The sequence below is a fragment of the Lepisma saccharinum genome, chromosome 11, assembly GCF_977018435.1.
Source record: "Lepisma saccharinum chromosome 11, izLepSacc3.1, whole genome shotgun sequence".
NCBI lineage: Eukaryota > Metazoa > Arthropoda > Insecta > Zygentoma > Lepismatidae > Lepisma > Lepisma saccharinum.
Window position 1 is genome coordinate 40,055,104 of NC_139239.1, and position 27,846 is coordinate 40,082,949.

Genomic DNA, 27,846 nt, shown 5'->3' on the forward strand with positions numbered 1-27,846 from the left:
ATAAGTGATATAACATGACGAAACTGACATGTCCATGCCTGTATTCGAACCCGGGTCCGTTGGCGTCTAGCGTGCTGTGATAACCCGAGCAGCATATTAAGAACTTCAATGGTGAAAGTATCCAGTTTCTGAAAATTTCATCTAACAATTTGAGAAGCAGAAGCTCATCGTATACAGAGGCGGCACCCAGAGTGGGCCACAGACTGGCCCATGCAAAAATTTTGTGAAAAAAATAAGATGAAAATGTAATTATTGGTAAATAATAGATGTGTTGGAAACCTTCGTTCTATCATGTTATAACCATGTGGATACCAGCACAGATTTTTATTTTAACCCAAATCTTTAACAGCTATCCAGTGACCCACCCACACAAGAAAGACTGGCGCCACCACTCATCGTATACTATATTTCTAAATCAGATTTGTATCATGTATTACAATGGGTAACTTGCTAACAAAAGTGTATCCTGTGCTGTTCTGGCTCATAATAACATACATGTTCTATCTTGATGTATTCCTATCTGTCAACGTTTTCCTATAGCGCAGTTCAACTCGTGTAATTAAGTACTACGTGGTACTACAGTTTGTTGGAGAAATATTGTGAACAACAACAATGATTTGGGGTGTAAGAGTGGTTCTGAAAACATCCAAATGTCAATCTCCTTTCTACGTAGTGCACCCTGGCCCGCAGACTAGCGATGCTCTGGCGTCTGAACTCACAGCCACTATAATCGTCTATGGAACTCTTGTTGTGTCGTCCATATATGTTTGTGATTGTAGTATCTTCAACCACCTCATCACCATTCATCCGCATCTTCGCGATTAGCTAAACGTTGCAGAAAAGCGAAGTAAAATAAATCAAACAAAACAATCAATCAATCAAAAGCTTACATTTTGCATGAGCAAGTTACGATTCATTTTACCATAGCTTTGTGCACCTGTCAATAGAAATTTAAGGGTGGGTACAACTACAAACATTGGTGTTTGAAAGATGGGGCGGCAAGTGGAGGCCATGTTTCGCCTGGAAAATGAACGTCGGCCTAAAATTATGTATTTCACATATATAATTTCATGTCAGTCGCAGTAATTTGCGGTGATTTTATTATAAAGGAACACGATAACTTGAAACTAAACCATTTGGTTAAGGTGAATACAAGTCCTGATCAAGTTGAGGAGTACAAAGGGTACAAGTGGGATTGATATCTTTAGGGGATATTGCACCCGTCCTAGAAATTTCAGAGTGCATGTTCCTTCTCCACAATCTTTCGTGCACCAATGATTAGGACCCTTATTAGCGTCCGTCGGTAAAGATTAAATGGCTTACAATAAATTGTTTTCCATTAATCGTTTTTTTAGACTTCTAACATCTTATCTCCTAAAAAACAAAGGGTGTAACCATGAAATCATGATAAGAACGATGATACGAAACAACACTTAACAGCTCATCCAAACATTTGCCGAAGCAGTCAGGCAAGCCGATCAAACAAAGTTGCTGGAAAATGCAAAGATAGGGATCGGATTCGCCAAATTCCACACGGCTGGCTTGCGTTTTACAAGTTACTCGGATGAGATAATAGTGACGTATCGAGTGCATGTGAGTACTTTCGATAAACTGCAATACGACAATAAAAGAAAAGAGAGCGCTGCGCCATGTACAGATATTGGGAAGAAAGGGGGGAAATTCTCGGTCGACGGGTACAAAAAAATGAAAGTATCGATCTATAAGAACATGAGAAAACTGTCATATTAATGATTTAAATCATTAATTATTGTACGATAATATCTTCGATTGCACATTTATAAATGGAACTGTATACTGTATTTTCTTAAGATGCAGATACCTATCAAAATATTTTTTTTTCACCCCGTGGTTCCAAAAGACGATAACCTTCCTTTACCAACTTCATGTGCTGTAGTTGTCATGATTTAATTAAGAAATGAACAATGACATTTAAGTAACTACGTCTTTGTGCTTGCTTCTCAAGTACTCTCATTGCTGTCTCTTACTAATTTTGATCAGAAATGGTACCCGAAACTGTATAGCACTTTACTATTCTGAGATATGCTAAAAATATCATGGAAAGCTTATCTTATACATATTTAATCCTAAACTGAAAACTCATAAAGGTATATAGAAATAAGACAGTGTTTTCGTTATTCTGATTGGGATTATATCTACTACTACTACTTCCTCCCATAACAACATTAACTTGCCGGCCCCGTGGCGGAGTGGTTAGCACATCGCGCAACGACGCCAGGGGTCCCGGATTCGAATTCTGTAATGGGCATGGATGTTTGTGTGTGTCCATTCATCAATTTCATCATGTCATGACTCATCCCCATCTTCGCAAATTACCCAAAAGTGGCACAAAAAGCGAAGTAAAATAAAGCAAATCAATCAATCAAACAACATTAGCTTGATATAAAAAGTTGCAAATAATGTAACATATTTTAAATAATCAATTTTTTTAAAAAACAACAACATGAAACCAAACGTAAAGTATCAACTATCTTAAGCACATGTATGTAATAATACAAAATATTTCTTGGAAATTATTCTTTAATTTAGATAGTAAATCATATCTTATTTGCATAATTGTGGTTCACATAAACTTTTACAGGAAACTTTTCATTAGTCATTTTATAAAGTTTTCTCTTTTCTAAATAATAATTAAAATAATAATCTTCTTCAGCTTAACCACACGAGCTGGTTAGAAAAATATTGATTTTGATTTTGTATAGGATATAGTATGTTTTGTAACTTGATCGGTTGAGATACACGATATGAAAATTTTACATTTCCTGATCCACTTAAATGTAAGAACTAAGATTGTGCTATAAACATTTTGTATTTTTTATTTCTAATAAACATTAGTGATTTGGTTTTCTATTTACACCAAATTTAATTTTGTAATCTTGAGAGTAAATCTGTGAGTACCATATTGGTAAATATAAAAACGTTGGTTTAGCATTATTTACTCCCGTATATTTACAATATAGGGTAAAGGGGGGGAAGTTCGCCACCAAAATGCTTTTCATTTATTTCCTTCTAAACGAATTGGGGGAGAAGGACAACATTTATACGATACAAAAAGTAGTCATTGTGGATTATGAGGAATATAACATAAATACTGTGTTGCTTACACTTATGACGTAATATGAAAAATACTAAAATGAAAAAAAGTGGCGAAATTCCCGCCACATGCTTGGAAATTCACCATATAACTTATTTATCATTTTATCGTCAGTTTTAAGTGTATGAAATACCAAGTTGTTGCCAATAAGTCAGACAACAAAGTGTAAAAGACCTACAAATGACAATACAAAACTGTTTCAAAAGATACAATACAAACACGTTTAAGAAACATAGGCCTAAATGTTCATATGCATTGTGAACAAGTTGTGTGTGAAAGATCGCCTGTAAGAAGGGAAATTCGACACATTTTCTGTTACTCTTGAGAATTTACCACCAAATGCATAGTCAAAAGAAAACAACTTATGTTTACTTGTACGTGCACGCTTTCCAAAGCAAATCTTTTCACGACATTCTTAAGGTTTGAGGTTACGATATCAATAATTAAAAGGAAGAAAAATAATTCTTATCTGCCACGAAATGACAATTTCCAACGTAGTATTGAAATTCGGCACCTTTCTTTGTCTTCTGTGTAGACGCAACTGCGCATTCCATACTGTACTGCTGGCTTGCTAGTTCGCTCACCACACTGTAGTTCTCAGTGGAAACAAGGCACATGTTACTTGATTTTTTACAGGCATCAGTGAGTGTTTCCAACCTATAGTTTCTATCTACGATTACAAAAACCACAAATACGGCGAAATTCCCAGAATGGCAAACATCCCTTCTTTTACCCTAAGTGGTTTCCTATATGCGAATTACGTGCTTGATGTTTTCGACATTTTAACTAGTGTTCCTTTTAGTGCTTTAGACGGTATCCACTTGTTGCAAACCAGCGCATCATATCCCCGTTCCGTATCAATTTATTCGAAAAAACTTGCAACGCTCCGTTTCAAAATGTGAGAAAAGTTACGGAACGGACCCGATCGCTGATTTGGCGGTTTTTTCCCCGTCACATCAAGGGAAGGATAGGATACGCGGTGGAGGGTCAGTGTGTTTCGTTGCCTCGTTGCATCATCCTTCAGTGTGTAGTGAGCTCTGTGAATGACAGTACGTCCCATTGTCAATTTATTTTCTTTATTATATTCATTATGGACTGGGATAAGGAAAATACTATTGCATTTATTGATATATATATATATATATATATATATATATATATATAAACATCCGGAGTACTACAACAAAATTCGTAAACAAGATGCGTGGGAGGAAGTTGGAAAAGAAATGCAAAGGTCGGTGGATGAGTGCAAGAAAAAATTGAATACCTGTTGGCTGCTATGCAGAGGGAAAAAATGCAGAAGTCAATGAAAATATATGCCACTTGCTGCGACAAATCGGGGTCCCGTATCAATGATTGATACGGAACGGGGATACGATACGCTGGTTTGCAACAAGTGGATACCGGGCTTTATGCATATCAATATACAGGTGTACCTTCATGTTATTTGAGTAAGTTTCTTGTTACAGGTATAGGTTATTATACGTAGATTAAGGAATTAATTTAATTGATATTGAGGGATTATTTGAATTAATCAACGAAATCTCCATATATTTTAAACCGACTACGTTCCTTATAATGTTTTGCTCTGTTAATATTAATCGAATCCGTCAAAAGAATTTGTTGGTGAAAAATTTCATTGGTTGGACGTGTGTTCCGGGGTACTGTTTCTTGGTTAATAGAATGGCTCCTGGTCAGATCTAATGGTTCCTGATCGTGGTTTTGGATTGGCGTTAACATATCGCGTTCCAAGGATTCCTTCTTTCATGGGCAGTGCGTACGGATTTACGCTAACCGAATGAGAGATCGACATATTTTATTTCTTTGTAAAATCTCGGCAATTAGCAAAATTTAATGAATATATTCTTCTCAGAAACACACTCCCATTACAAAATACCTGGAATCGACACTGCAACGAACTTAATTGCATCCTCAAAACAACGCAAAGTTCCTGTAAGAAAATCGAGGAACTCGTAGTGAGGAAAATTCTTATTCTATAACGAGACATATATAAAATATATTTTTTGTAGGTAAATTGTTCTTAAAATGCCAATGTATATAATAATCTTACACCCCACACACATAAACATATGCCACGTCCTCTCACGTGAGCATCTGCCAGCTTAGCACAGGGTAGAAACAATGAGATACCTCTGGGCACAGATCAGGGTGACTAACGCTACGAATATATGGAAAGAAACAATAGATTTAACCCACTACGGAGGGTACAATTCGTAATATATTCTTGAATAATTATATACAAATATTAGATAACTTTGGCAATCTTTTCATACAATATTTTCCTTCTATTTTTATTTCTTATTAATTGTAGCCAATCTTCTTCTTTGGGCTGCTTCTTCTTGTATTGGCTAATGCTTCTTCTTCTTGTAATTAATAAAGAATCTTCTTCTTATTACTACTACGGCTTCTTCTTCTTCTTGTAATTACTAAGGCTTCTCCTTCTTGTAATTACTAAGGCTTCTTCTTCTTGTAATTACTAAGTCATCTTCTTCTAAGGCTTCTTCTTCTTGTAATTACTAATGCTGCTTCTTCTTGTAATTATTACATATTGTGTATTTTTTCTTCTCTGGGCTTCTTTGTCGATCTTATCCAAATTGACGTAAATATTAAGAAAATCGATCTCCCGGACAAACAAAGAGAAAGGGGTTAGTTAAAGATCGCGACCTGGCCGGCGCTAACCTTAACTTGGAGCTGAAATAGATGCGCCTACCAAAAGTGCTTGGGTGCTGCCGTGAAATGGCGCTACACCTGGGAAAAAACAACCCAAAAGCCGCACGAAACTCTCAGTTCGTGGGAACCAAAATAGACATAAAATCGAAATTGCAATTCGACTTCTTTACTTTTGTATATTAATCGCTTATGTCATTACTGAATGATAATTCCCCTTTTCTCCTTATTTATATCCTGTTATTATTTTAAACTTATTTATTTATTTCCTTATAATTAGTATTAATATATACAATCGTTATTTCATCACGTCTGTTCTTTCCGTTGTCTCTATTTACAATCGTATAAGTTCTCCTGGGTGGTGCCATCTCTTTCCCACTTTCCAAACTTATTTATGCAGCATCTTTTATAACCGTTGTTCCTCTTGCATGCTGCCATCTATGGTCCTTTATTTCAAAGAAAAGCAACGCAGTTTGTGTACGTGACACATATAGGCCTGTATGTATCACCATATATATATTCGAATATCTTATTCGCTATTTTTTATGTCACTCAATTTTCATACATGGAGGGCCTTTAAGAACACAATATTATTAATGTGTTGAATGAAAACTAATATTAATTTTTAAGTTCTCTTCTGTGAACAGCGCAGACGTTCTTAACCTTCCATTTGCTGTCTTTAAATATATTTTGTTGTTACGGACCTCCAGGATAGTGATGAAGTTCTAAAATTAATCAATATTTAGTATGTCTCATCATGTGTCTATTATTACAATTATACAATGCAATTTATTGCAATACTCATATTTATAATTTATTCTTCCATACGTGCACCGCATGCGCTATAAAATATGCATTTAAACAGCGCCATTGATTTGTACTTAACACCTATTTTTTTTATATAGAAAACGTTATTCCTCTCGGTTGAATAGTTTTCAGCTTTTAACATTGTTTACATCTCACTTGGTCGCCATTACAACTGCGCACGTGACCTCGAACTCGCTTCTGATTGGTTATGCTGCGTGTAATTGTATGGAAAGCAGGACTAATTCTACCTGTAAAATGTACCATGGAATATGCTATGGCATCAAAATACTATAGGATTTCTTCACTTTACACGGTAGAAATCGATCGTAGCATAGATGTTAAGGAAATACCGAGGATAATGCTTTCGTCGGAAGCGGACTTTTCAGTTACAGGGCTAACTGCACACTGAAATATCGAAAATTTCACAAACTTTCAGTTACACGCTAACCTGAACCTTAATCGTACAATTGAAAAACCGGCCCTGCGTCGTTAGCTAGAAACTGACGGTTTGCTGTGGGAAGATGTTACATTTTTTGCCACTGATTACTTAGGTGAAGTTGGAACAGTACTGCTTGTCTTCAAGGCACCCCAAAGGAAATGTTACAACAATGAAGATAAAAAATAATCGCAAACCGTTACAACAAAAGAACCGACACTCAAATTGAAATCATATTACGGTAGAATACAAGCAAGTTTCACAGCTTGTCAAAAAATATGAAAAGAAGAAGTTAGCAAATGAGGCCAAGTTTCCATGACGGGTGACTGGCGTTGATTAATTAATATAAATTATTCCTGTCTGTTTCCTTTGCGTACATCCTGTTAACTTGAAAAAAAATCGTGTGAATAATTGATTGTGAGGTGCAAATGGGTAGTAATTGTAGCGAAACGAACAAGCAGTTCAACTTTTCCTGCCCTCTAGGTAACAGGATATCACTTTAAAATAATTTGATTGACAAAGGAAAATTATTTTATATTATGTCTTCTGTTATTTTCCCTGAGGTCTCTCAGAAGCGGATGTGCAATTACTTTGGGTACAGTCATGCTTGACGTAAACAATAATAGAATAATTGACACTATATATGTCATAGTTATTTACTTTGATGCTGCTTATGATATGCAGGGTGGGGCACGGGAACCGGACGAATTTGAAATAGTCACTACAAAGTTAATTTTTGCTTAAGAAAAATATTTACAGAAATATATAGTTAAGATCATAGCATTTTATGATAGACATTCAAATGTTCCGTTACTAGTAGTTACTAGCAGTTTTGTTTTGTGTTGGAATGCTTACACGTTATGAGGAGAATGAAGACATGATGTTGTTGATGAGTGATGAAGCTCACTTCCACCTAAATGGTTCTGTAAATAAACAGAACTGTAGCTACTGGGCTGTGAAAAATCCCGACATCTCCATCAGAAACCCCTTAACAGCCAAAAAGTGACCGTGTGGTGCGCTGTACGAAATCGAAAATACATGCTGCAGAAAGTGGAGCCAATTTCCATGACCGCCTTCAAAGTTGCATCCGCGAAAATGGACGCCATTTGGCCGATGTAATTTTTCGCGCATGAAAAGCATAAAATGCTATGATCTTCACTATATATTTCTGTAAATATTTTTTTCAGCAAAAGTTAACTTTGTAGTGACTGTTTAAAATTCGGCCGGTTCCCGTTCCCCACCCTGTATAAGCTTAGCTCACACCTTAAGGAAATAATAAAATTTAGGTATTGAAGCACACACATTTTCTAAATATAATTATATTGTATAGACGGCAAAGCAAAGAAAAGGTTAAAAATAAGTGACTAAATCTCATCATATTAACGCATATTAAATATTTCCGTATGTTTTAAAGATCAAATACAATTGGAATGGAAGTTTCATACATAATGGCCTAATTGTCAGAAAAAACGACAAATAATTAAAAATAGTTATTTTTAAAAAATAACCAAAGCTTTCTGAATAATTAAATATTACAAGAAATTTAATAGGAATCATCATAAAGACTTACGATTGATTACGTTATATTAAAATTAACATTACTTTGTACAATGAAATATGGTTAATCAACCAAAATGTTCAATCAGTGAAATGTTTACTAAGGAGTTTAACATCACTACCAACACCAATTTCGAATCTTGTAAAAAATGTGAATAAAGAAATCTACTGAAGATAATTCAGATGAAATAAATAAGAATCAGTTATATGACTTTACATGCAGATTGTCCCTTGCACAAGAATTGTTTCTGTTCTTATACTAAGCAATAGAACTAGAAGAAAAGATTGGTGTTATTTTCATAATTCGGCATTTTAAACAACAAAATCTAGCCTTTCTCCAAAAGGAGACTATTGGACTTAGGATATATCTTTAAGTTGCTCTTTCGAAGACAGTACATGTATCTTTTTTTTGATTCAGTATATATCTTCGACTGCTTGGAAAAGTCCTATTTTCATGTGAACATGTAGTGTTTCTAAAGGCAATAATAAAAGTTTTTAGCACGCGAGAACTGATAACGTCCTTAGAACCCGTTCCAAAACATTATGGAAGGTTAATGTTCGATTTTTTGCACGTCTCGCGTTATTTCACGTGTCACTGATTTGTAAAGGCAAACTACTATAGCTCGGAACCTTAAAGCCTGAGACATTGGAAAATCACCACCTATTGCTTGTAAGGAGAACCACTAACTTCGCTGCCTAACCTAACACACTGTGCAAAAGAAAAATAATAAAAACCTGTCTTGCGAGATAACGTTAACAAATCTAAACACATTGATCCATAAATATCATCATCAAGTATTACCATCATCCAAGAATTGCTATACAAAAGTAAACATGTTAGGCTTAACAAATTTATGAAGAAACCGTGGGAGAATTAATATTTAAGCACATTATTATGTTACAAATTACTTTAATCTTCTCCCCTAGACACTTGTGAGAAAAAACAATTTTTTCAACTGAAAATATTAAAAGAATTGATAATATATATTCTTGAACACGTTTAACAGTGTGCAAATTTTTGCCCTTGCACACAATTCAATAGATGCAAATATTTTACTGCTGTCAAATGAATTAGGCCACATAAGAAAGATAAATAATGAAAGACTTGCCTTGTCGGAAACCACTTATTGAGTTATTGGAGCTTTAAGAGTTTCATGAAACCATTTTATTTCTACATTCTATTTAAATACATTATTTCTGTATCGGCATTAGTATCTAGGGATAAGGTTACTTAGTTTGCTGTAAGTGAGTAAATGTCGAATTTGTGCAAGAAAGTTGTACAACTAATATTTAAAACTGTATGATGACAGCAACGTTTTTAATCTTCCAAACCAATAATACCTAAACAGCTTTTATATTCATAGATAGTTTGTTTAAGTTAATGTTATCTCTAATCATTCATGGAAAACCATAATCGAATGTTAGGTTAGGTAATAATTGTCTGTATTTTGTTTCTACCAGCTAAGCTTGTTCGTAAATAACAAAACTTAATAATTAACAACCATATGCGTACCACGAAATATACTCTAATGTTGATTTGTTCATTTCAGAGTTAATTTTATGCCTAAATTATAATTCGAGAAAATAGCACACGATATCTTGAAACTAACTAGAAAAATTTAATCATTCAAAATTCTGTAATTTCAAAGCTCCATGCAAGCACAAACCAAGTTTATACTCTTTCTGATGTGTTAGGTTGAAAGTAATTTCCACATAATGTTGGTAGATTTAGTGCATATTACATAATGTTTGCATAGTTTAGTCTTTTTCCCTTAGAACTATTTTCTAAGTATTCTCAACCTTCAAACTTCAATTATAAAACTAACCTTCTTGTTCCATCTGCTTTTTAGTTTGTAAGCTAAAATTGAATTCGTTTAATATCTAGAAATTCGTAATTATTTTAGATGAGCGAGATTTCAATATTACACATTATTATTTCAGACATGATAAATATTAAGTAACTGATATTAATTTTGCTCCCATATAGCCCATTTTGTGATATAAAATGTCTATTTGCACTAAGAAAATACAAGTATACAAAAAATTAGGCATGTTTAGAGTGAATTTGTTTTTGTTTAGTTTGCATTTGGTGAAGTAGCTTTAAAATTTATACTTTGTTAGTAAGAACTTGAAATATTGATGGCCTTAGGATAAATCTTTAAAAACATTCTTTCAGTATAAACATCCAGTTGTTTATTAGTCAAGATAAATACATTTTGTTTAATTTAAAACAAGTTATTCACATATAATACATCGTATAAATCATTAATATGAGAAGTTGCCTACCTAATTTTCTATTCATTTAGCATTATTTTTGTAGCTCTCAAGTGGTCCCTTCCGAATGTTGTGCATAACAATAGATATACAAATCAACCTATTATACATTTGATGTAGAATTAAAATATATTTTTCATTCTAAAAGGTACATAAAAATGCTTTATTAACAACAGCTGTTTGAGACATTAAGTTTTGAATATTTGACCAATAAATTATTTTTTGTGTTAAAATGCTTACCAAATAGCAAATATGATATCACAGATAAAAAAAAGTTGTACAAGATAGCAAGAAAATTTAAGAAACTGCTACAAAAATCTAGCCCTGAACAAACATCCACACAGATGATGTCTTCCTGTAATGATGCTTGTAATGTAACGTTCGCAAATGTTCAAGGACTCACTCGACATCACCACTCTTCATCAGGTACTTATGGTTGTGGTGGACCAACTGGCCTTCCATCTTCATGGTGTTGACGGTAGCTTCAAATGCGTCTATGTTGAACGCCTTGCCGATTTTATCCTTCAGGCCCTGCTTCATTTCCGCCCTGGTCCATTCCTTCTTCTTCGAGCCACGCATAATATCCAGGATGATCTGGTCCCAAGCTCCGCTATCGTAACTCTCTTTGGCCGCAACTTCTCCCTTCTTTGGGAGAGCGGATTGTTTCTTCATCTCGGCAGTGACCCCTTCCTTCTTTGGGAGAGCGGGTTGTTGCTGCTGTTTCGCCGGACAAGTACACTGCTTAGGTGGTTCGTCGTCGTCGTCCACCAAAACGTACCTTCCTCCTTTTTCTTGCAACTTCGTCTCCTTCAAACCATTCATTGTCTCCTTTAGCTCATTCAGGGAAAGGTTTTTGTTGTTGGATATATTGCGAACAGTGTCCAAGATTTGTTCCGGGGTGCACCATCCTCGGCTAAGTTCCATCACAGCCTTGTGGACCTGTGCCTGCTCTTCACTCATTTCGGGCTTGTTTTCCATTTCTGATGGCTCTGTAGCTGAGAAACACTTGAATTTTGATTTTGAAATTAAATATGCCGAACTGTCACTTGGTCTGAACTGTCGATGGTGAATCCTTATTGATTTTGTTGTTGCCAGGTAACCGCGAATTTATCAGGGTATTCTTATAAAAGTTGGACACTTCATAGACAATTGAGAGTATACACATGGGATTGAGACTGTGGTCTGTACACGTTTTGTTCTCGCGTGTATCAGAGTGTAATTTTAACGTATTTCATTTCCATTTCATTCTTTATTGGGCCTGACAGCTTATGGTGTATGCATAATATAAATTTTCCACACTCAAAAATTGGATGACACCTACAATTTTCATTATCATAATTTAACTTTTACAATCATGATTTCCTTTAATATTATATTTATTTTATTCTACCTCTACCCGGTGGAGGCACACAGTGGTTCGGATCCCAATTGTACTTGCTGTGCATAATGTGGACTTAAAACACCAACTCAATCAATCAATCTATTTCTTCATTTATTTGAAGTACTCATTTCATACATGCACACAGTGGGATGCACAAGTATTGCTTGGACCACGCGTTTTGCTTCAATTTTTGAAACTGTAATTGCGTAAAAACCAGAGAGTATAAAGGCCGTGATGGATAATTTGCTTGGTAATACTTATACATTCCACTCTACATAGATACACGCATTCACGTACTCATAATTCATAAGTCAACCAGGGAAAGACTTTCCTCCCCTCTGTGAGTAACACGTCAAATCATTTTGAGAAGAACGGAAATTATATACAATGTTTTTTTCTTAATAAAAATATTATGTGTTTTTTAGTAAATATATCTTCAATAGTATAATTTGTTATCATTTTTGTAATAAAATTTGAACTCACTCTACAATTATAAAAATATATTTCAAAGCTTCATGCTTGAAGTTTCCACATTTTATTGATTGCAAACAGTGGCTATTATCAAAATGGCAATACAAAATTCGAATATGCAGGTATACTATCATTGATGCGAAAAATGTTATTAAATTACTGTAAATAAGTTACTAATTGATACAACTGTTCATTTCGATGTATGCAACTCACTGTGCTGTCATACCAACTAAATTTTAGATTTTCAGATACATAAAATGTTTGGCTAGAAAAAAAAGTTATGTTTCTTTATGAATAGCTTTCCTTTGTTAGTTTTGAAACTCTCTAAAATGAAACCTTATGCTGCAAATGTTATTGCTACATGTGCTAAAAAGCGAAAGGACGAAGATTTGTTGGCCGCCATCTAGCGTGACAGTTGAGAAGCAAATCGAGACAAATAGTCGAATCGACTGCTCATAGATGTCGCTAACATCGCCGACCTTACCCGAAGACCAAAAGAAACGTCATAAAATTTCACCCCGATGTTCATATCACAGTGTATAGTACGTATATATAGGAAGGTAGTATATTTATCAAGTGAAGAACAGTGGCGGTGATTGGGTCTAAAAAACTGGGGGCAAGGAGAGTTTACTTTACCTAAGTACATAAGGTTTATTATAGTGCGGGGGCAAGAGTGGGACGACCTAAGCGTCAAATGGAGTCACACTTTTCCTTATTTTGAGCAAATAATCTTTCATGTATTGACCTTGAAAGACACGAACGCAGTCTGGTTGAAAATACTGTCGTAAAAGTGGCACGTTAATTTTGAAACGCTCTGTACATATTTCAATCGCAGCACGGCGACAGTTTCAAATATGAAAGGTGCAAAAACGATCAGTTAGAATCGTGCGCCATTCTTAGACTGTATAAGCAATCGTGGAATTCTAAGAACGAAGCGTCACCATCATTCAATCATCCGCTTCCGCTAAAAGCAAGGGGCGATTCTCTTTCATCTTTTTCTATCTCCTGTTGCGGTAGAGCCATGAAACATGAACCATGCAGAAAACGAGCTCTTCTTTAGTTACGGGGAATTAATGGAAAGGTTTTTCGGCAACCAGGGTGACTTCTTTTTTTCCCTGCTGATTCGTGAAATATTCTGTCAGCTGATTGATTGATTTAGTTTATTTTACTTCGCATTTTGTGCCTCTTGGCTAATTTGCGAAGATGGGGATGAGTGATGATATGATGAAATTGATGAATGGACATTCACAAACAACCAAGCCCGAGGGGGATTCGAACCTGGGACCCTTGGCGTCGCAGCGCGATGTGCTAACCACTCGGCCACAGGGTCCGGCTCTTATCAGCTGATGAATGAATTACTGTTTCCCCGTGTTGGAAATTCTGTCGATCGTCCACCCTTCAATTAGGGACCATCTTGTTTCCAATGCAGTGTTCTTTTCCTACTCTATCAATGTTTCAGCAGGATTCGATCCTCCAACCTTTTGTGTTTTTGTAGCATTCTCTGCTCGCATTCAGCTATACCATCCAAGAAATCCAATTTTTGGCCGTGGCGGAGTGGTTATCACAGCGCGCTATGACCTCGGGGGTACCGGGTTCGAATCCCTGCCTGTACATGGGTGTTCTTACCTTTGCATCACATCATCACTCATCCTCATCTTCGCGATTAGCCAAAAGTGACAGAGAAGCGAAGTAAAATAAACCGAATCACACAATCAACCAACTATTTTGGGTAGCCAACGAAATATATATAGCTATACTCCTTCCCTTCCAAAATATGTCATTTGTTCCAATATATTGTGTAAATATACTACATATTTCGAAATATGGTACAGAAACGTGTCATTTATGTTGTTCCAATATATGATGTAAATGTATGCTATACGTATTCCAAAATATGGGATAGAAAAGTGTCATTTATGTTATTCCAATATATGGTGTGTATATATATATATATATATATATATATATATATATATACTACATATTCCAAAATGTGTTATTGAAACGTGCCATTTATATTGTTGGTTGATTTGGTGTTTTGAGTTCACTTTATGTACGGTAAGGCTAGTCGGGACTGGACATACAGTTTAGGTGGGATCCGAACCACTATGTGCTTTCACCAGGTATCGAACCCGGGACGCCTTGATTACAAGGTTGTTTCAGTATGTGGTATAGATATGCTACATATTCCAAAATATTATATAGAAACGTGTCATTTATGTTGTTCCAATATATGGTGTAAATATACTACTATTTTCCAAATTTGGAAGCTTTTATCTTGATCAAATAACAGCAATAATAATAATAATAAATTTGGAATAAAATAGGTTTATTTTTATTAGATTTTAATTGCTATTGTATAATAATATTCATTATTATTGTTATTCACACTCTTAGAAGTAGGGATGTGACGACCCCATGTAACGACCCTGCGTGGTCGCAATATTATATTTTTGTTAAGAAGGTTTGGATAAAGAATGCAGGCTAAATGTCCCTGTGAGGCGTACACTTTTAGTTTAAATGTGTTAACGGATCCACCTCTACGTTTATTAGTTTCACTTATTATTAGACCCTAACGGACATCCTTGTGATAGGATTATAATAAACTGTTACATCCAATATATATATAGCCCCAATCCCACCACTGACTCACTGACTCACTGACATAAATGTTCTCCATGAAGGAAGCCCCGGAGGCGAAAAATGCCCGATTACGACCCCCATGAAATCGTCCCAAAAGGCCGAGAAAATTAAGAAATCGCTCACTTTGCCCTTCCTTAAGGGTGAAAATGCCTTTTTTTCACGTCCTTAGCAACCGTTGCCACGGGCATTTTTTGCAGCACACATTGTTTCCTTCAATTCTTAATTGTCGAGATACATAATATTTCTCACAGATCTACAACACACAGATGAATCAACTCCTGGCTTTGAAAAGGTGGATCAAATAAGGGTGACATCTACATAATAAGGAGTTTCAGCCCAGATACAATTACGTATATATTGGTAAACTCAATGCGAAATTATTATCTACATCGTGGTTGTTTTAACTAAATGTTTAGAAATATAATAACAAACACTTATTTAGAGAGTTTGCCATGCTTGTTGTTCACCATGGAATATTCCGGAGGTAAAATAGTCTCCCATTCGGATCTCCGGGCGGGGACTACTTTGGGAGATCCCTGGACTAAGAATAAGATCTACATTAGGAATAAAAAAGAAAAGGTAAAGTGCTCCCCTGTGCTTAGCATCACGCCATGAAGGCGTACAGGGAGTGTGGGGGTAACGCCCCACACTTTCTTGATCCGGTCATGAGTGGGGGTGATGTGATCAGCATCACGCCCCTGACCGCCTTTACCCCCCAGGGTTTCCCCCAGGCACCCATGTCATTCGACGCTGGGTGGGCGCCGGGGCCGCTTCCAATAAGGATATTAAATTAGGCACTTCGAATGTTCTGAGTCTTTACCGGCCTGGGACATTTCAGTGTACAGTTAATGAGATAGTTAAGTATAAATTAGATGTAGTAGCTGTCCAGGAAGTTAGGTGGCCAGGAGAAGAGAATTGTAAAACTAAAAATTATACTTTTTTCTATGGAGGTACTGAAAATCATAATTTTGGAACAGGCTTCTTCATAAATAATAGAATTATCTCGGCCCTTAAAACAGTGGAATTTATTAATGATAGGATATCATATGCAGTTTTACAAGGTAGGTGTTGCAAAATTATTTTAATAAACATTCATGCACCAACGGAAGATAAAGATGATAATACTAAAGATGAATTTTATGCAGAGTTAGAACAGGTCTTTGATAAATTTTCCCAGTATGATATAAAATTCTGTTAGGTGACTGTAATGCACAGATTGGCAAAGAAGAGGCATTTAAACCTAGTATTGGTAAAGAAAGTCTTCATGAATTAAGTAATGATAGTGGTATAAGATTAATTACTTTTGAAACCTCAAAGAATTTAATTGTGAAAAGTACCACTTTTAAACATAAAGATATCCATAAATATACCTGATCTTCTCCAGACGGTAAAGCTCATAATCATAGATCATATTCTCATTGATAAGAGAAGGCATACTAGTATAATTGACGTTCGTTCACATAGAGGTGCTGACTGTGCCAGTGACCATTATTTAGTAATTGTTAAATTAAGAGAAAGATTCTCTGTGATACATCATAAGCAACAAAATGTAAAAGTTCTAAAATTTGATACAGGAAAATTTGATGATGAAAGAATTAACAAAGATTACCAAATTAAACTGTTAAATAGATTTGATGTTTTGCAGGATTTAAATGATGATGAAAATATAAATGAAACAGGCGTAAATAAGAATTGGTAGCACATACGTAATGCAATAGAATCAGCAGCTAAAGAAAGTATAGGATATCATAAAACAAGAAAAAGTAAGCCATGGTTTGATAATGAATGTCATAAGCAGAGCTAGGAATTTTAGGTGCTGCACCTTAAATTTTTTTGTGTGAAAATGGGTAAAAAAGTGACTCATCCCCAAAATAAGCACGTATTGAACTTTACTCATGGTGTTTCGGTTGCACCTTTTTGCACCTTTTTCACAATCTCAGAACCTTTTGCACCTTTTCGCATCTTTATCATTTTTTTAATACAACTCGCGCGCTGTTTAACCCCATCCACATTCGAGTCACGGCTTCTTGGCACGCGATTCTTGTTTACCGCACAACAATTTTCTTCAGTTCTTGGACGTTAATGTACAATATAGTAAGCGCGCGGACTTTAAACAGTGCCAACAATGACGCGTTACAATTGCTAGAAGTTGTGCTCTTTTTGTCCTATGCTGTATTGTTTACGAATTGTTGTAGGAAAGCTGTTTTGTTTTCGTTTCCTTCTCCCGTCTCAGCGAGCAAGGTAACTGCAGTCTGTGATCGACTGATCGATGCATCGGATTTGCTTGTTCACCATGCCAAAACATAAAGTAAATGTTGGGAAACTGCAGGACGTTGTTAAACAGTTTAGCGGTGACGGCATTCAGAGTGATGGATCTGTTCTGAGGTGTGATGTGTGTGATATTTATATTGCTGTTCATGACAAACACCAACGCACTTGGGTTGTGCAGCATCTACAAAGTGGGAAGCACGTCAGGAATAAAGAACTACGAGATGGTAAAGATGGGAAGCGACAGCAATTCATTGGTGTGGCGCTTGCATCTTCGAGTTCCAGAAATACAAATTAATTTTTCAGTGAGACAGCAAGTACATTTATAGCGAAACTTAACAATCCAGTCATGAAATGATATTTGCAAAAATATACTGGGAAGTCTGTTCCAGATGAGAGGACCTTAAGGAAATCTTACCTTCAACCTCTTTATGAAGCTAAAATCTCGCAGATCAGGCAAGTAGTAGCTGACCATCCAGTCTATTTCATACTAGAAACCACAGATAGGCAAAACAGTTAAGTTTTGAACATTTTAGTAGCACCTCTCAATGGACATCAAGTGAAACCCATGCTTTTAAAAACTTATTTTCTCGGCAAAACAGATAATGCAAGTGTAATGCAAAGTTTCAATGATGCATGTTTTGTATTGTGGACGGAGGGCGTAAAATATGATAGTGTGTGGTTAGTTCTTACAGACCAAGCATCTTTCTTACATGTTAGCTACATTTTCTAATCTGAAGAATATGTATCCTAACTTAAAACATATGACCTGCATTGTTCATGCTTTGCATCGAGTTTGTGAAGCTCTTAAAGATGAATATACATATGTGAACGAATTTGTTTCTAACATTAAGAAAATACTGAAAAAGGCTCCTTCTAGAATACAGAAGTACGTAGAAATTACGAAACTTCCACTATCACCCTCTCCCATCTTCACTAGATGGGGTACATGGTTAAAAGCTGCAGTGTTTATTAGAAATCATTTCCATACAATATCGAAATTTTTAGATGCTTTACCTAGTGATTCCTCAGCTGTAGAAAAAGCCAAAAAACTTGCACTTAAACAGGAATTGCAAGATGAACTCTATATTGTACATGGCTTCTCTTTCCTTACTACTGCAATCACAAAACTGGAGGAGCAGTGTCCTGAAAAGGAAGCACAGTGGGCTGTTTTGATGGATGTGCAACGAGAGCTGCAAGGGGTCGAGAAAGAGAAGTTAGAACAAAGTTTAGCCAAAAACCCTGATGTTCAAGAAGTCGCAACCAACAAGGATGTGGATTACCAGTTGAAAACAAAATATGCACCACTTGTGTCTGTTGACGTTGAACGTTCTTTTTCAACTTACAAGTTCTGCTTAGTGACCGCAGATGTAGCCTCACTCAGAAGAACATAGAAATGTTGAATGTCATCTATTTTAACAGTTTTCTAGATGACTAATTCTAAGCAAGTAAGAAGAAGCATATTTTCCTTTATGTCGCTTTCTAATGTATCAGATAATTTTCTTTGGTTAGTTATATTAAACGATTTAAAACCAGAGAATACTCTGTGTTTATCCAGACAAGTTGAATCATATATGTATGTACTGCTCACAATAAATTTTACATCTGAAAATTAGCACCTTTTTTGTACAAAAATTGGCACCTTTTTTGCACCTTTATTGGCAAATTTTTGCACCTAAAATTCCTAGCTCTGGAAGTTATAACCTAATAGAAATAAGAAATCAGGCTAGACTTAGGTGGTTAAGTAACTCTGTTGATACAAATCTAAGCAATTATAATAGAATAAAGCGAGAAGTTAGCCGCACATTTAGAAGTAAAGAAAGTAAAATTAACTAAATTGAAACAAACAGCAAAAATAAGAATATCAGAGATTTATATAAAGGTGTAAACGAATTTAGGAAGGGGTGGCAACCTACAGAAAACTTGATAAAAGATAAAGACGGTGATTTTCTAGCTGACCCAAGCGATATTCTAAATAGATGGAAGAACTACTTTAATGACCTTTTAAACGTCCATGTAGGAGATAAATCAGAAGTAAATGAAGTACACACAGCAGAACCTTTAATTCCCGAACCTAACTTGACTGAAGTTAAAGATGCTATTAAAAGGCTAAATAATAACAAAGCACCTGGCATTGATTTAATACCAGCTGAGTTAATTAAATATGGTGGGAATTCGTTAATATGTCAAATTCATAAATTAATTTGTTTAATAAGGAATAAAGAAGAAATCCCTGAACAGTGGAATGAATCCATAATTGTTCCTGTGTTTAAAAAAGGTGATAAAATGAACTGCAATAATTACTGTGGAATTTCCCTACTCTCAACAACATATAAAATATTATCTAACATTATTTTCACAAGACTAACCCCATATGCTAATGAAATTATACAGTAGGTGATTATCAGTGTGGATTTAAACGTAACAGATCAACAACAGATCGAATTGTTCACATCAGACAGACACTTGAGAAAAAATGGGAATATAATCAAAATGTCCATCAGCTCTTCATTGATTTTAAAAAAAGCGTATGATTCGGTCAAAAGAGATAAATTATATAATATATTAGTCGAGTTTGGAATACCTAAGGAGCTTGTTAATATTATAAAAGTATGCACCAGTCAAACAGAAAGTAAAATTCGTGTGGATATTAATATGTCTGAAAAATGTATAATTCATGATGGGTTAAAACAAGGAGATGCATTATCTCCATTGCTCTTTAATTTTGCCTTAGAATACGCTGTTAGGAAGGTAAAATAAACTAACGAAGGACTAAAATTAAACGGTTGTGACTCAGCTGTTATAGCTCTTTTCAGTTCTTACGGCGGCCGGTCCTAGTTCTGCCAGAGGAAGTGGGGAGCGGGGATTACGCAACAGACCAACCAGACAACAGCAGTGGCGCCGAGACACGACGCGGCCGAAAAAAGCCCTACGTGAAACTCGTTCTACTGGCCGCTACGTTTCTTATCGCGTTGGATTGGTCGCATCCCCGCTCCCCACTTCCCCTGCCAGCTTCTAGAGCGCCCGCCGTAAGAACTGAAAAGAGCTATAGCATATGCAGATGATGTAGACTTACTGGGGAAATACAATTAAGAATAATGTTAAAATATTTTTCAAAGCCGCTAAAGAGATAGGTTTGGAAGTTAGCAAAGAGAAAACTAAATATACTTACAGGCCGAAACCAAGTGTTAGGTAATAATCAAAATCTAATTATTGATAACAACTCGTTGGAACCAGTTTCCAAATTCAAGTACTTAGGAGTAATACTGCCGGACCCTGTGGCCGAGTGGTTAGCACATCGCGCTGCGACGCCAAGGGTCCCGGGTTCGAATCCCACTCGGGCTTGGTTGTTTGTGAATGTTCATTCATCAATTTCATCATTTCATCACTCATCCCCATCTTCGCAAATTAGCCAAGAGGCACAAAACGCGAAGTAAAATAAACTAAATCAATCAAATCAATCAATTAGGAGTAATACTAACAAATGAAAATGATATTAAAGGGGAAATAAAAAGCAGGCTTAATTCAGGAAATGCATGTTTCTTTTCTCTTCATAAACTTTTGTCGTCTCGTTTAATATCTAAGAAACTAAAAGTTAAAATATACAAAACAGTAATTTTGCCTGTAATTTTATATGGATGTGAAACTTGGTCCCTTACATTGAAAGAGGAACATAAATTGAGAGTATTGGAAAATAAGATGCCTAAAAGGGATGAAGAGACAGGTGAGTGGAGAAGGTTACATAATTTAGAAGTACATGATTTGTGTTCATGTCCATATATTATTAGAATGAATAAATCAAGAAGACTTAGTTGGGCAGGCCATGTGGCACGAATGGGAGAGGAAAGAAGAGTTTACAGGATTCTTGTTGGGAAACCTGATGGTAAGAGATCAGTAGATAGACCAAGACGAAGATTGAGGGATAATGTTGAGATGGACCTAAAGGAAATTGGTAGGAATGGAAAAAAGTATATAGATCTTGCTCAGGATAGGGACAGATGGAAGGCCTGTGTTGCTGCAGGCATGAACCTTCGGGTTTAAGAAGGCTAGAGAGTTAGTTAGTTATATATGTCAAGGAAATAAATATAATTCTAAAGAGTTTAAATTGTTTTAGTAATGAAATACTACTTCCTTTACAGAACACGTAGTTCTATCGTTATCCAATTCTGACTACGACTATACGTATTTTATCCATGGTGAGTCAAAAGTACGTGTGCAGTATATGGTATATTTATGATGAGATAATGGTAATTAATAAAGATATTAGAGTAATAAATAATGTAGAGATTTCTACGTAGTACATTTCCTGTGTGTGCTTAATCTTCGATAATAAATATTGGTTTGTTTTATTATTATTCATAACATTTAAATTGATTGATTTTATGTGCATTTCATTGATGGTTCTTCCCAGATATTGACATTTAGGTAGTTTAACATTTAAGTTGTTTAACATTGTGATAGTACTTAGATGTTTGTTTGTTCAACGCTGTTTAATCTAAGTGCTCTTCACGAACGTTACAACATTCATCCAATCAAACTTCGACATAAATTGCGGTCTGAATCAATGTCCATAAATGTGTCTGTTATGAACTCTTTCATTTCGTCCATTGTTTGGGGTTTTCTCCCATACTCCAATTTTTCACTAAAACAAAACAGTCCATTGGGGTAGGGTGAATGTTTTATTATTTATTATTTTAATATCATTATTTATTACTACTATCCCATCACAAATATACTGTCACACACATTCACAATATTAGTCATTTGTGGAGGTGATGTGATCTGCACCATGCACCGATCGCCTTTATCACCCAGAGTTGCTTCAGGTACCCACTTATTAGAGGCCCGAGAAACTTGGAATTGAACCCGGATATGTGTGGGTGTGTGTGTGTGTGTGTGTGAAAAGACAGAGAGAAAGAGAAGGGCAGATAGCACCATCACAATCAACTCACAATCCGAAGGTTTCAAGTTCGAGACCTGGCCTGGACTCATGTCGTCGTTGGACGCCACTCCTGAAGTCATGATTATGTATCAAGTTCTCCTACCTCAAGATAACGGCAACACTTATAACAAGTAAAATAATGCACACATATTATTCACGTATACGTACGTACAGGAGTTGTGAAAAATCACCCTTAATTTTGTCACATAATAGAAAATTAGAACTTGATTCCTCTTTACATTCTTATTTATTTTGTTTATTTTTTCCGCCGTTTTTTCTAATCTTCAGTACCACTAGCCTTCTAACGTTTTCCTCATTTCGGAGACGGTGTTCTAATTGGCCAAACAAAGGCCTATGCTTAGTCGTCTTGACAAATGAGAGATGGTGTTCCGTGCACTTTCTTCTTCCATCTATGTCGTCAGTTCATTATCTGTTATATTCTACACGATAAGCCTACAACTGCATAGGTAAGTAAAATATAGAGCTAATAAGCTACTGTATATTGCATGGAGAGAAACACATGGACAGGATGTGACATGTCTTGGAGTAAGTTCTAGGTTCTGCAATAGATATCGTTGTTTGGTTGGTTGATTTGTTGTTTTTAAGTCCATTCTATGCACAGTAAGGCTAATCGGGAATGGACCTACCGTTTAAAGTGGGATCCGAACCACTTGTACCTCCACGGGGTATCGAACCCGGGACCCCTTGATTACAAGGCGACGACGCAATTACTGCGCCATCGGGGAGGCCTCAATAGATATCGTTAAACGCCTTGAGAGCCTTGAGGAATTCCCAGCCAAACAGAAAACAGCAAGACTAAAGATATGGATGGTATAGAGATAGGACGAGACGAGACTTGGCAGAATCTTGGTCTCGTTCTCGTCCCAAACTGTACATACCTGTATTGTTCTTGGTCTCGAAGAACAAGTCTCATCTCGATATGCATACTGATTAAGTTTATTTTACTTCGCTTTTTGCCACGTTTGACCAATCGCGAAGACGAAGATAACACACGATATGATGAAACTGATCAAGGGACACTCAAAGAAACTCCGATGTCCAAGCCGGGAATCGAACCCGGGATCACTGGTGTCGTAGTGCGATGTGCTAACCACTCCGCCAACATGGTCGGCATATACAAATACGTATATATGTACGGATACATGCTTATATATATAGAGCTATATGTATGTGCATGTATACACATACATACTGCGTGTCGCCGTAAAACCACAGAGTAAAACCTTCACAGAATATAGAAAACCACCACCAGGGTAAATCACTTTCTTAATAAGGTATTTTCTATTTAGCGCCGTATGTCTGACAAAGTCGCTTAGAAAGTAAATTTGATTTATGTTGTTTTTTTTTTTTCAAGTGTCATGACGGAGTTTTTGACTTGCCCCGGGATATGTGTTTTCGGTCGGGTACCATCCCTAACTAGAGTAAACGAGATATAGTCAAATTGTTTTCGCAATAAACCATGTTCCTGGTGATTACACACTGTAGTTTCGTTATTTTTTTATTTTTTTAAAAAAGAAAAAGTCGATCGATGAAATTCTTATATCATCCGCTACTCAAGAAGAGTTGGCATCCAAATAATATGCAATAGTGAATTTCCACTTACCGACTTCATCCTGACTGTCCTCGTCTTCCTCAATGATGGCTTGAAGATGAGTGACGATTTCAACATGTCGGTTGAGCGCTTCAAGTTGAGAATCCACATGGAGCAGCTGAGAATTCAAAGATGTCAGATCTTCCGACCTGCAAAAATTAAAGAATTTTGTCATTTACTTAAATATTTTTCTCAATTATATGATTACGTATAGTATATACAGACTGAGTCTGAGGTTGCACGAACTATAAATGGCACATCACGCATAAAATGCATGGGACGAGTGGAGAGGTGGAATTTTGAACGTACACGGTGGTCCGCTAGGAAGGTGCACGGGTAAAGATGTCGAGTTACACTTCGTTTCATTGGTCTCTCTTTTTTTTCAGATAACTTCTGAATAAGCATTTAACGTTTGGCCAAAGATCCTCGAACGGATGCCATTTTTTTTTCTGTTTCAATAAATCTCCAACATACTACATGTACGATTTGTTAAAATCGAAGAAAAATTGTAGGAAGAGTGGAACGATGGCATTTTGAAAATTCGTGGCGAACTACTAGAATGATCTTGAGAATTTTAAATCGGTTAAATCGGCCAAAAATGAATTTCTATGTGAATGAAAAAATAAGTATTACCAAAAACGAAAATGGAACATGCTTTCTGCTTGTAGAAGAATTGTGACATACAGACTAAACTAAGAAGGAAAAAATTTACAGTACATCTACCATCAATGAATAGCTACAATCTAAAATATAAAATATAAAATGCAAATGTTTGATAGGTTCAGACTAACAGATTTAATCGAAAATAAACTTGGATATTAACCATAATTTTTGTTATTTTAAGTCGTTTTTCTACCTCCCCAGGTTAATGGTGAAAATGAGTACGAATGGTGATTTTTTGAAGGAACAAATGCAAAACCTAGAACGTATAGGCGTGCGCACGCGGGGGCAAGGGGGGCACTTCCCCCCCTCCCCCAATCACGGATGTTCGCATATTTTTTCCACGAAGTGACAAACAAGGTATTTTTCCATGGGGCACATTACCCCCCAATAATAGTGTTGCCCCCTCAAAAAACACCTCTTCAATTTGAAATTATCGCAGAATAATTAATATAAATTACTATTACTGAAATCAAATTGTACGTGCAAAATATATACTTTTAGGTTGACATTCGTTTTCGAAGAGGGAGATGTGGCTATCCTTGCCCCCCCCCCCCTTCCAGACGTTCCATACCCCTATATTATACTTTCACTTAGAAATTTAGTGTAGAGGAATCTTATTGCTGTTATTAAACGATATTTTCAAGCCGATGAAAGTTCGAAGCAACTACTGGAGAAGGGGGGGGGGGTCAGTGGCACAACCACAAGGGGGCAGGTGGGAATTGCCTTTTCCCAACCTTGGGCGGAAATCAATTCTAGGGGGCAAACATTGAAGTAAAAGAATGCAAGACTAGCAGAATCTAAGAGTAGCAGGACAAAAGAATATTGAAGATGGAATTAGTTTTCAAGTCTTTCTTGCATTATTTCTTCCAGACGGCCAGGAACACCTGCAGGGGGGCAATTGCTCACTCGACTTCAAATTTTATACAAATAAATATTCATTTCGTAAAATTTTCTTCCTCGCTTCGCTCGCAATGTCTTATTTTCTTACAGTCTTGTCAAGTTCAGAGCAGTAGTAGCTAGGGGGCTGCGAGAGTTCTCCCTCTACGCCGAACGATCTGAAGGAGAAAATTGTAAAAGAGAATGCCATGGCATCCCATGATTTTTTCTTTTTGCGCACTATTAAATCAATATTGTTTTCAATTTATATAAATTTGGACTGAAAAATTCTCTTGCTCGCTTCGCTTGCAATTTCTTTCTTTTCTGTAATGCATTGTAAATTACCAGAGGGACAAGCGCACACACACACACACACACATATATACCCATGGATGCATTTAAAACTAAAAGATTGACATAAAATGAGATTTTTCTTTCCCGACTGAACTTTCATCAAGACTTTTGCCCCCTAATCAGAGGGTCTGCGTACTCCTATGCTAGGACCCCTCAGCACAACATGAGTTCCGAACTATCAAACATGTCGATCCATCAGTGATCAAACTTGGGAATTCTATATTATAAGTCTCTTTCATTAACCTCCGCTCCGTGTTACTGTGAAGATTCAAATCACTATTATGCAATTACACAAGTAGATTTAGAAATTCTTTCCCTTTAATAAACCACTAGAAACATTAAAATACACCGTACGCATGCCAAACCATCGTTTCGATTTAAGCTATTGCATAATTTACAACCAGAACCAAAGTGCTTAATAAATACAGTAATGAGAAAATGTGTCTTATGGATTCAATCGACCCAACATAAGGACTTATGAGATAGAAATGTCACACTCTTGGTAAATGAATGTGAATGGTGCATAAATGAGAAATAAACTGTTGTAAAAAAATAGTCTTCAAGTCGTTGATGCAACGCTTACAACAGTACGACAATATTCCATTACCTGTTCCATCTGTGTGCATTTCTCATTACTAACCACGTCTTACTGCATGTACGTATAACACATCGTTAGATAATTCTTCCATGCTCAGGGACACCTATGCACAGTAATAACGGACATAAAGTTTTGAGAATTTGTCCGCTTCAGCGAAAAACTTTGAGACTGATAACTTTGCGACGGATACTTCAGGTATTTCACACTCGTTTATGAACAATAATACTGCAGTTATCTTATGCTGAAGATAAAGATATTCCTGAGACTTGAGCTTTATTACTCAACGATTTTATGCTGTGTTGCTTGAAGAATTTTAATGCCATTAAACGAAGGAGTTAACAGTTTTCATTGCAGTTGCTTGAATGCGGAAAAGTATCATGAGCTATGACGTTGCGGCTATTCATTGCATTTCATATTCTAAAGCAAGAAGAAAGAAACAATTTGCTTTCTCTTTTCCTAATTTTCTTGGTTTTTATCCTTGTTCATTATTCCCAAAAAGAGAAAGAATAACCTTTGTACCAACCATTGTTCACAACGTCCGATGAACTTATTGCCTTCAATACCATAACCCTTCAGTACCTCGTAAGTGGACGGAATTATATATTCATTCATGGATCAAAGAATGAAGAAAGTGTATAATGAGTGCGTATTCTAAAGTCGTCGAGATGAAATGTCAGTACACAATAGGTGTTCTTGGATTTGTGTGTTCTTCCGTGTCCAAGTACACCGTCACGTCTTGTAGCATTACACTTGATTTCTCCTGTTACGAGTGATCGAACTTACATTTCCAGCGGCGTTTCCTTCTTGTGACAAAGTGCGAGAGCGTCGAATCCTAAATTTACATCAGTTTCCGCAAATTTTATGCGAAATTAATGTCCTCATGCACGCATAAATTTATGTCTTCCGCAACGAGGTTGAAGTATTACAATCTGTGATCGTGATCTCCCTTACACGATTATCTCATTAACCTCTATCGCTCGTGCTTACCTCGTATTTAAAAGGCATTTATTTTCTGGGATATTTAATTTTATTTCATGAAGTGTGTTGTGGCTGGATGTGATGCACGTGTATTTCTGTTTCTTCTTAAATTAGGTTTAATCTGTATGTCACAATTTTGCTATAAATAGAAAATAGTTAATTTAT

At 36.1% G+C, this 27,846-nt stretch overlaps 1 protein-coding gene across 1 annotated transcript in view; it reads right to left on the reverse strand.

The window, feature by feature from the left end:
* The window catches only part of LOC145994734 (uncharacterized), a 230,918-nt gene that overhangs the window by 104,850 nt on the left and 98,222 nt on the right, over positions 1–27,846 (reverse strand). The window contains exon 3 of the mRNA XM_083130947.1: positions 24,225–24,361. Within this exon, the coding sequence (XP_082987073.1) occupies positions 24,225–24,361 (137 nt within the window). The remainder of the gene's footprint in view (positions 1–24,224; positions 24,362–27,846) is intronic.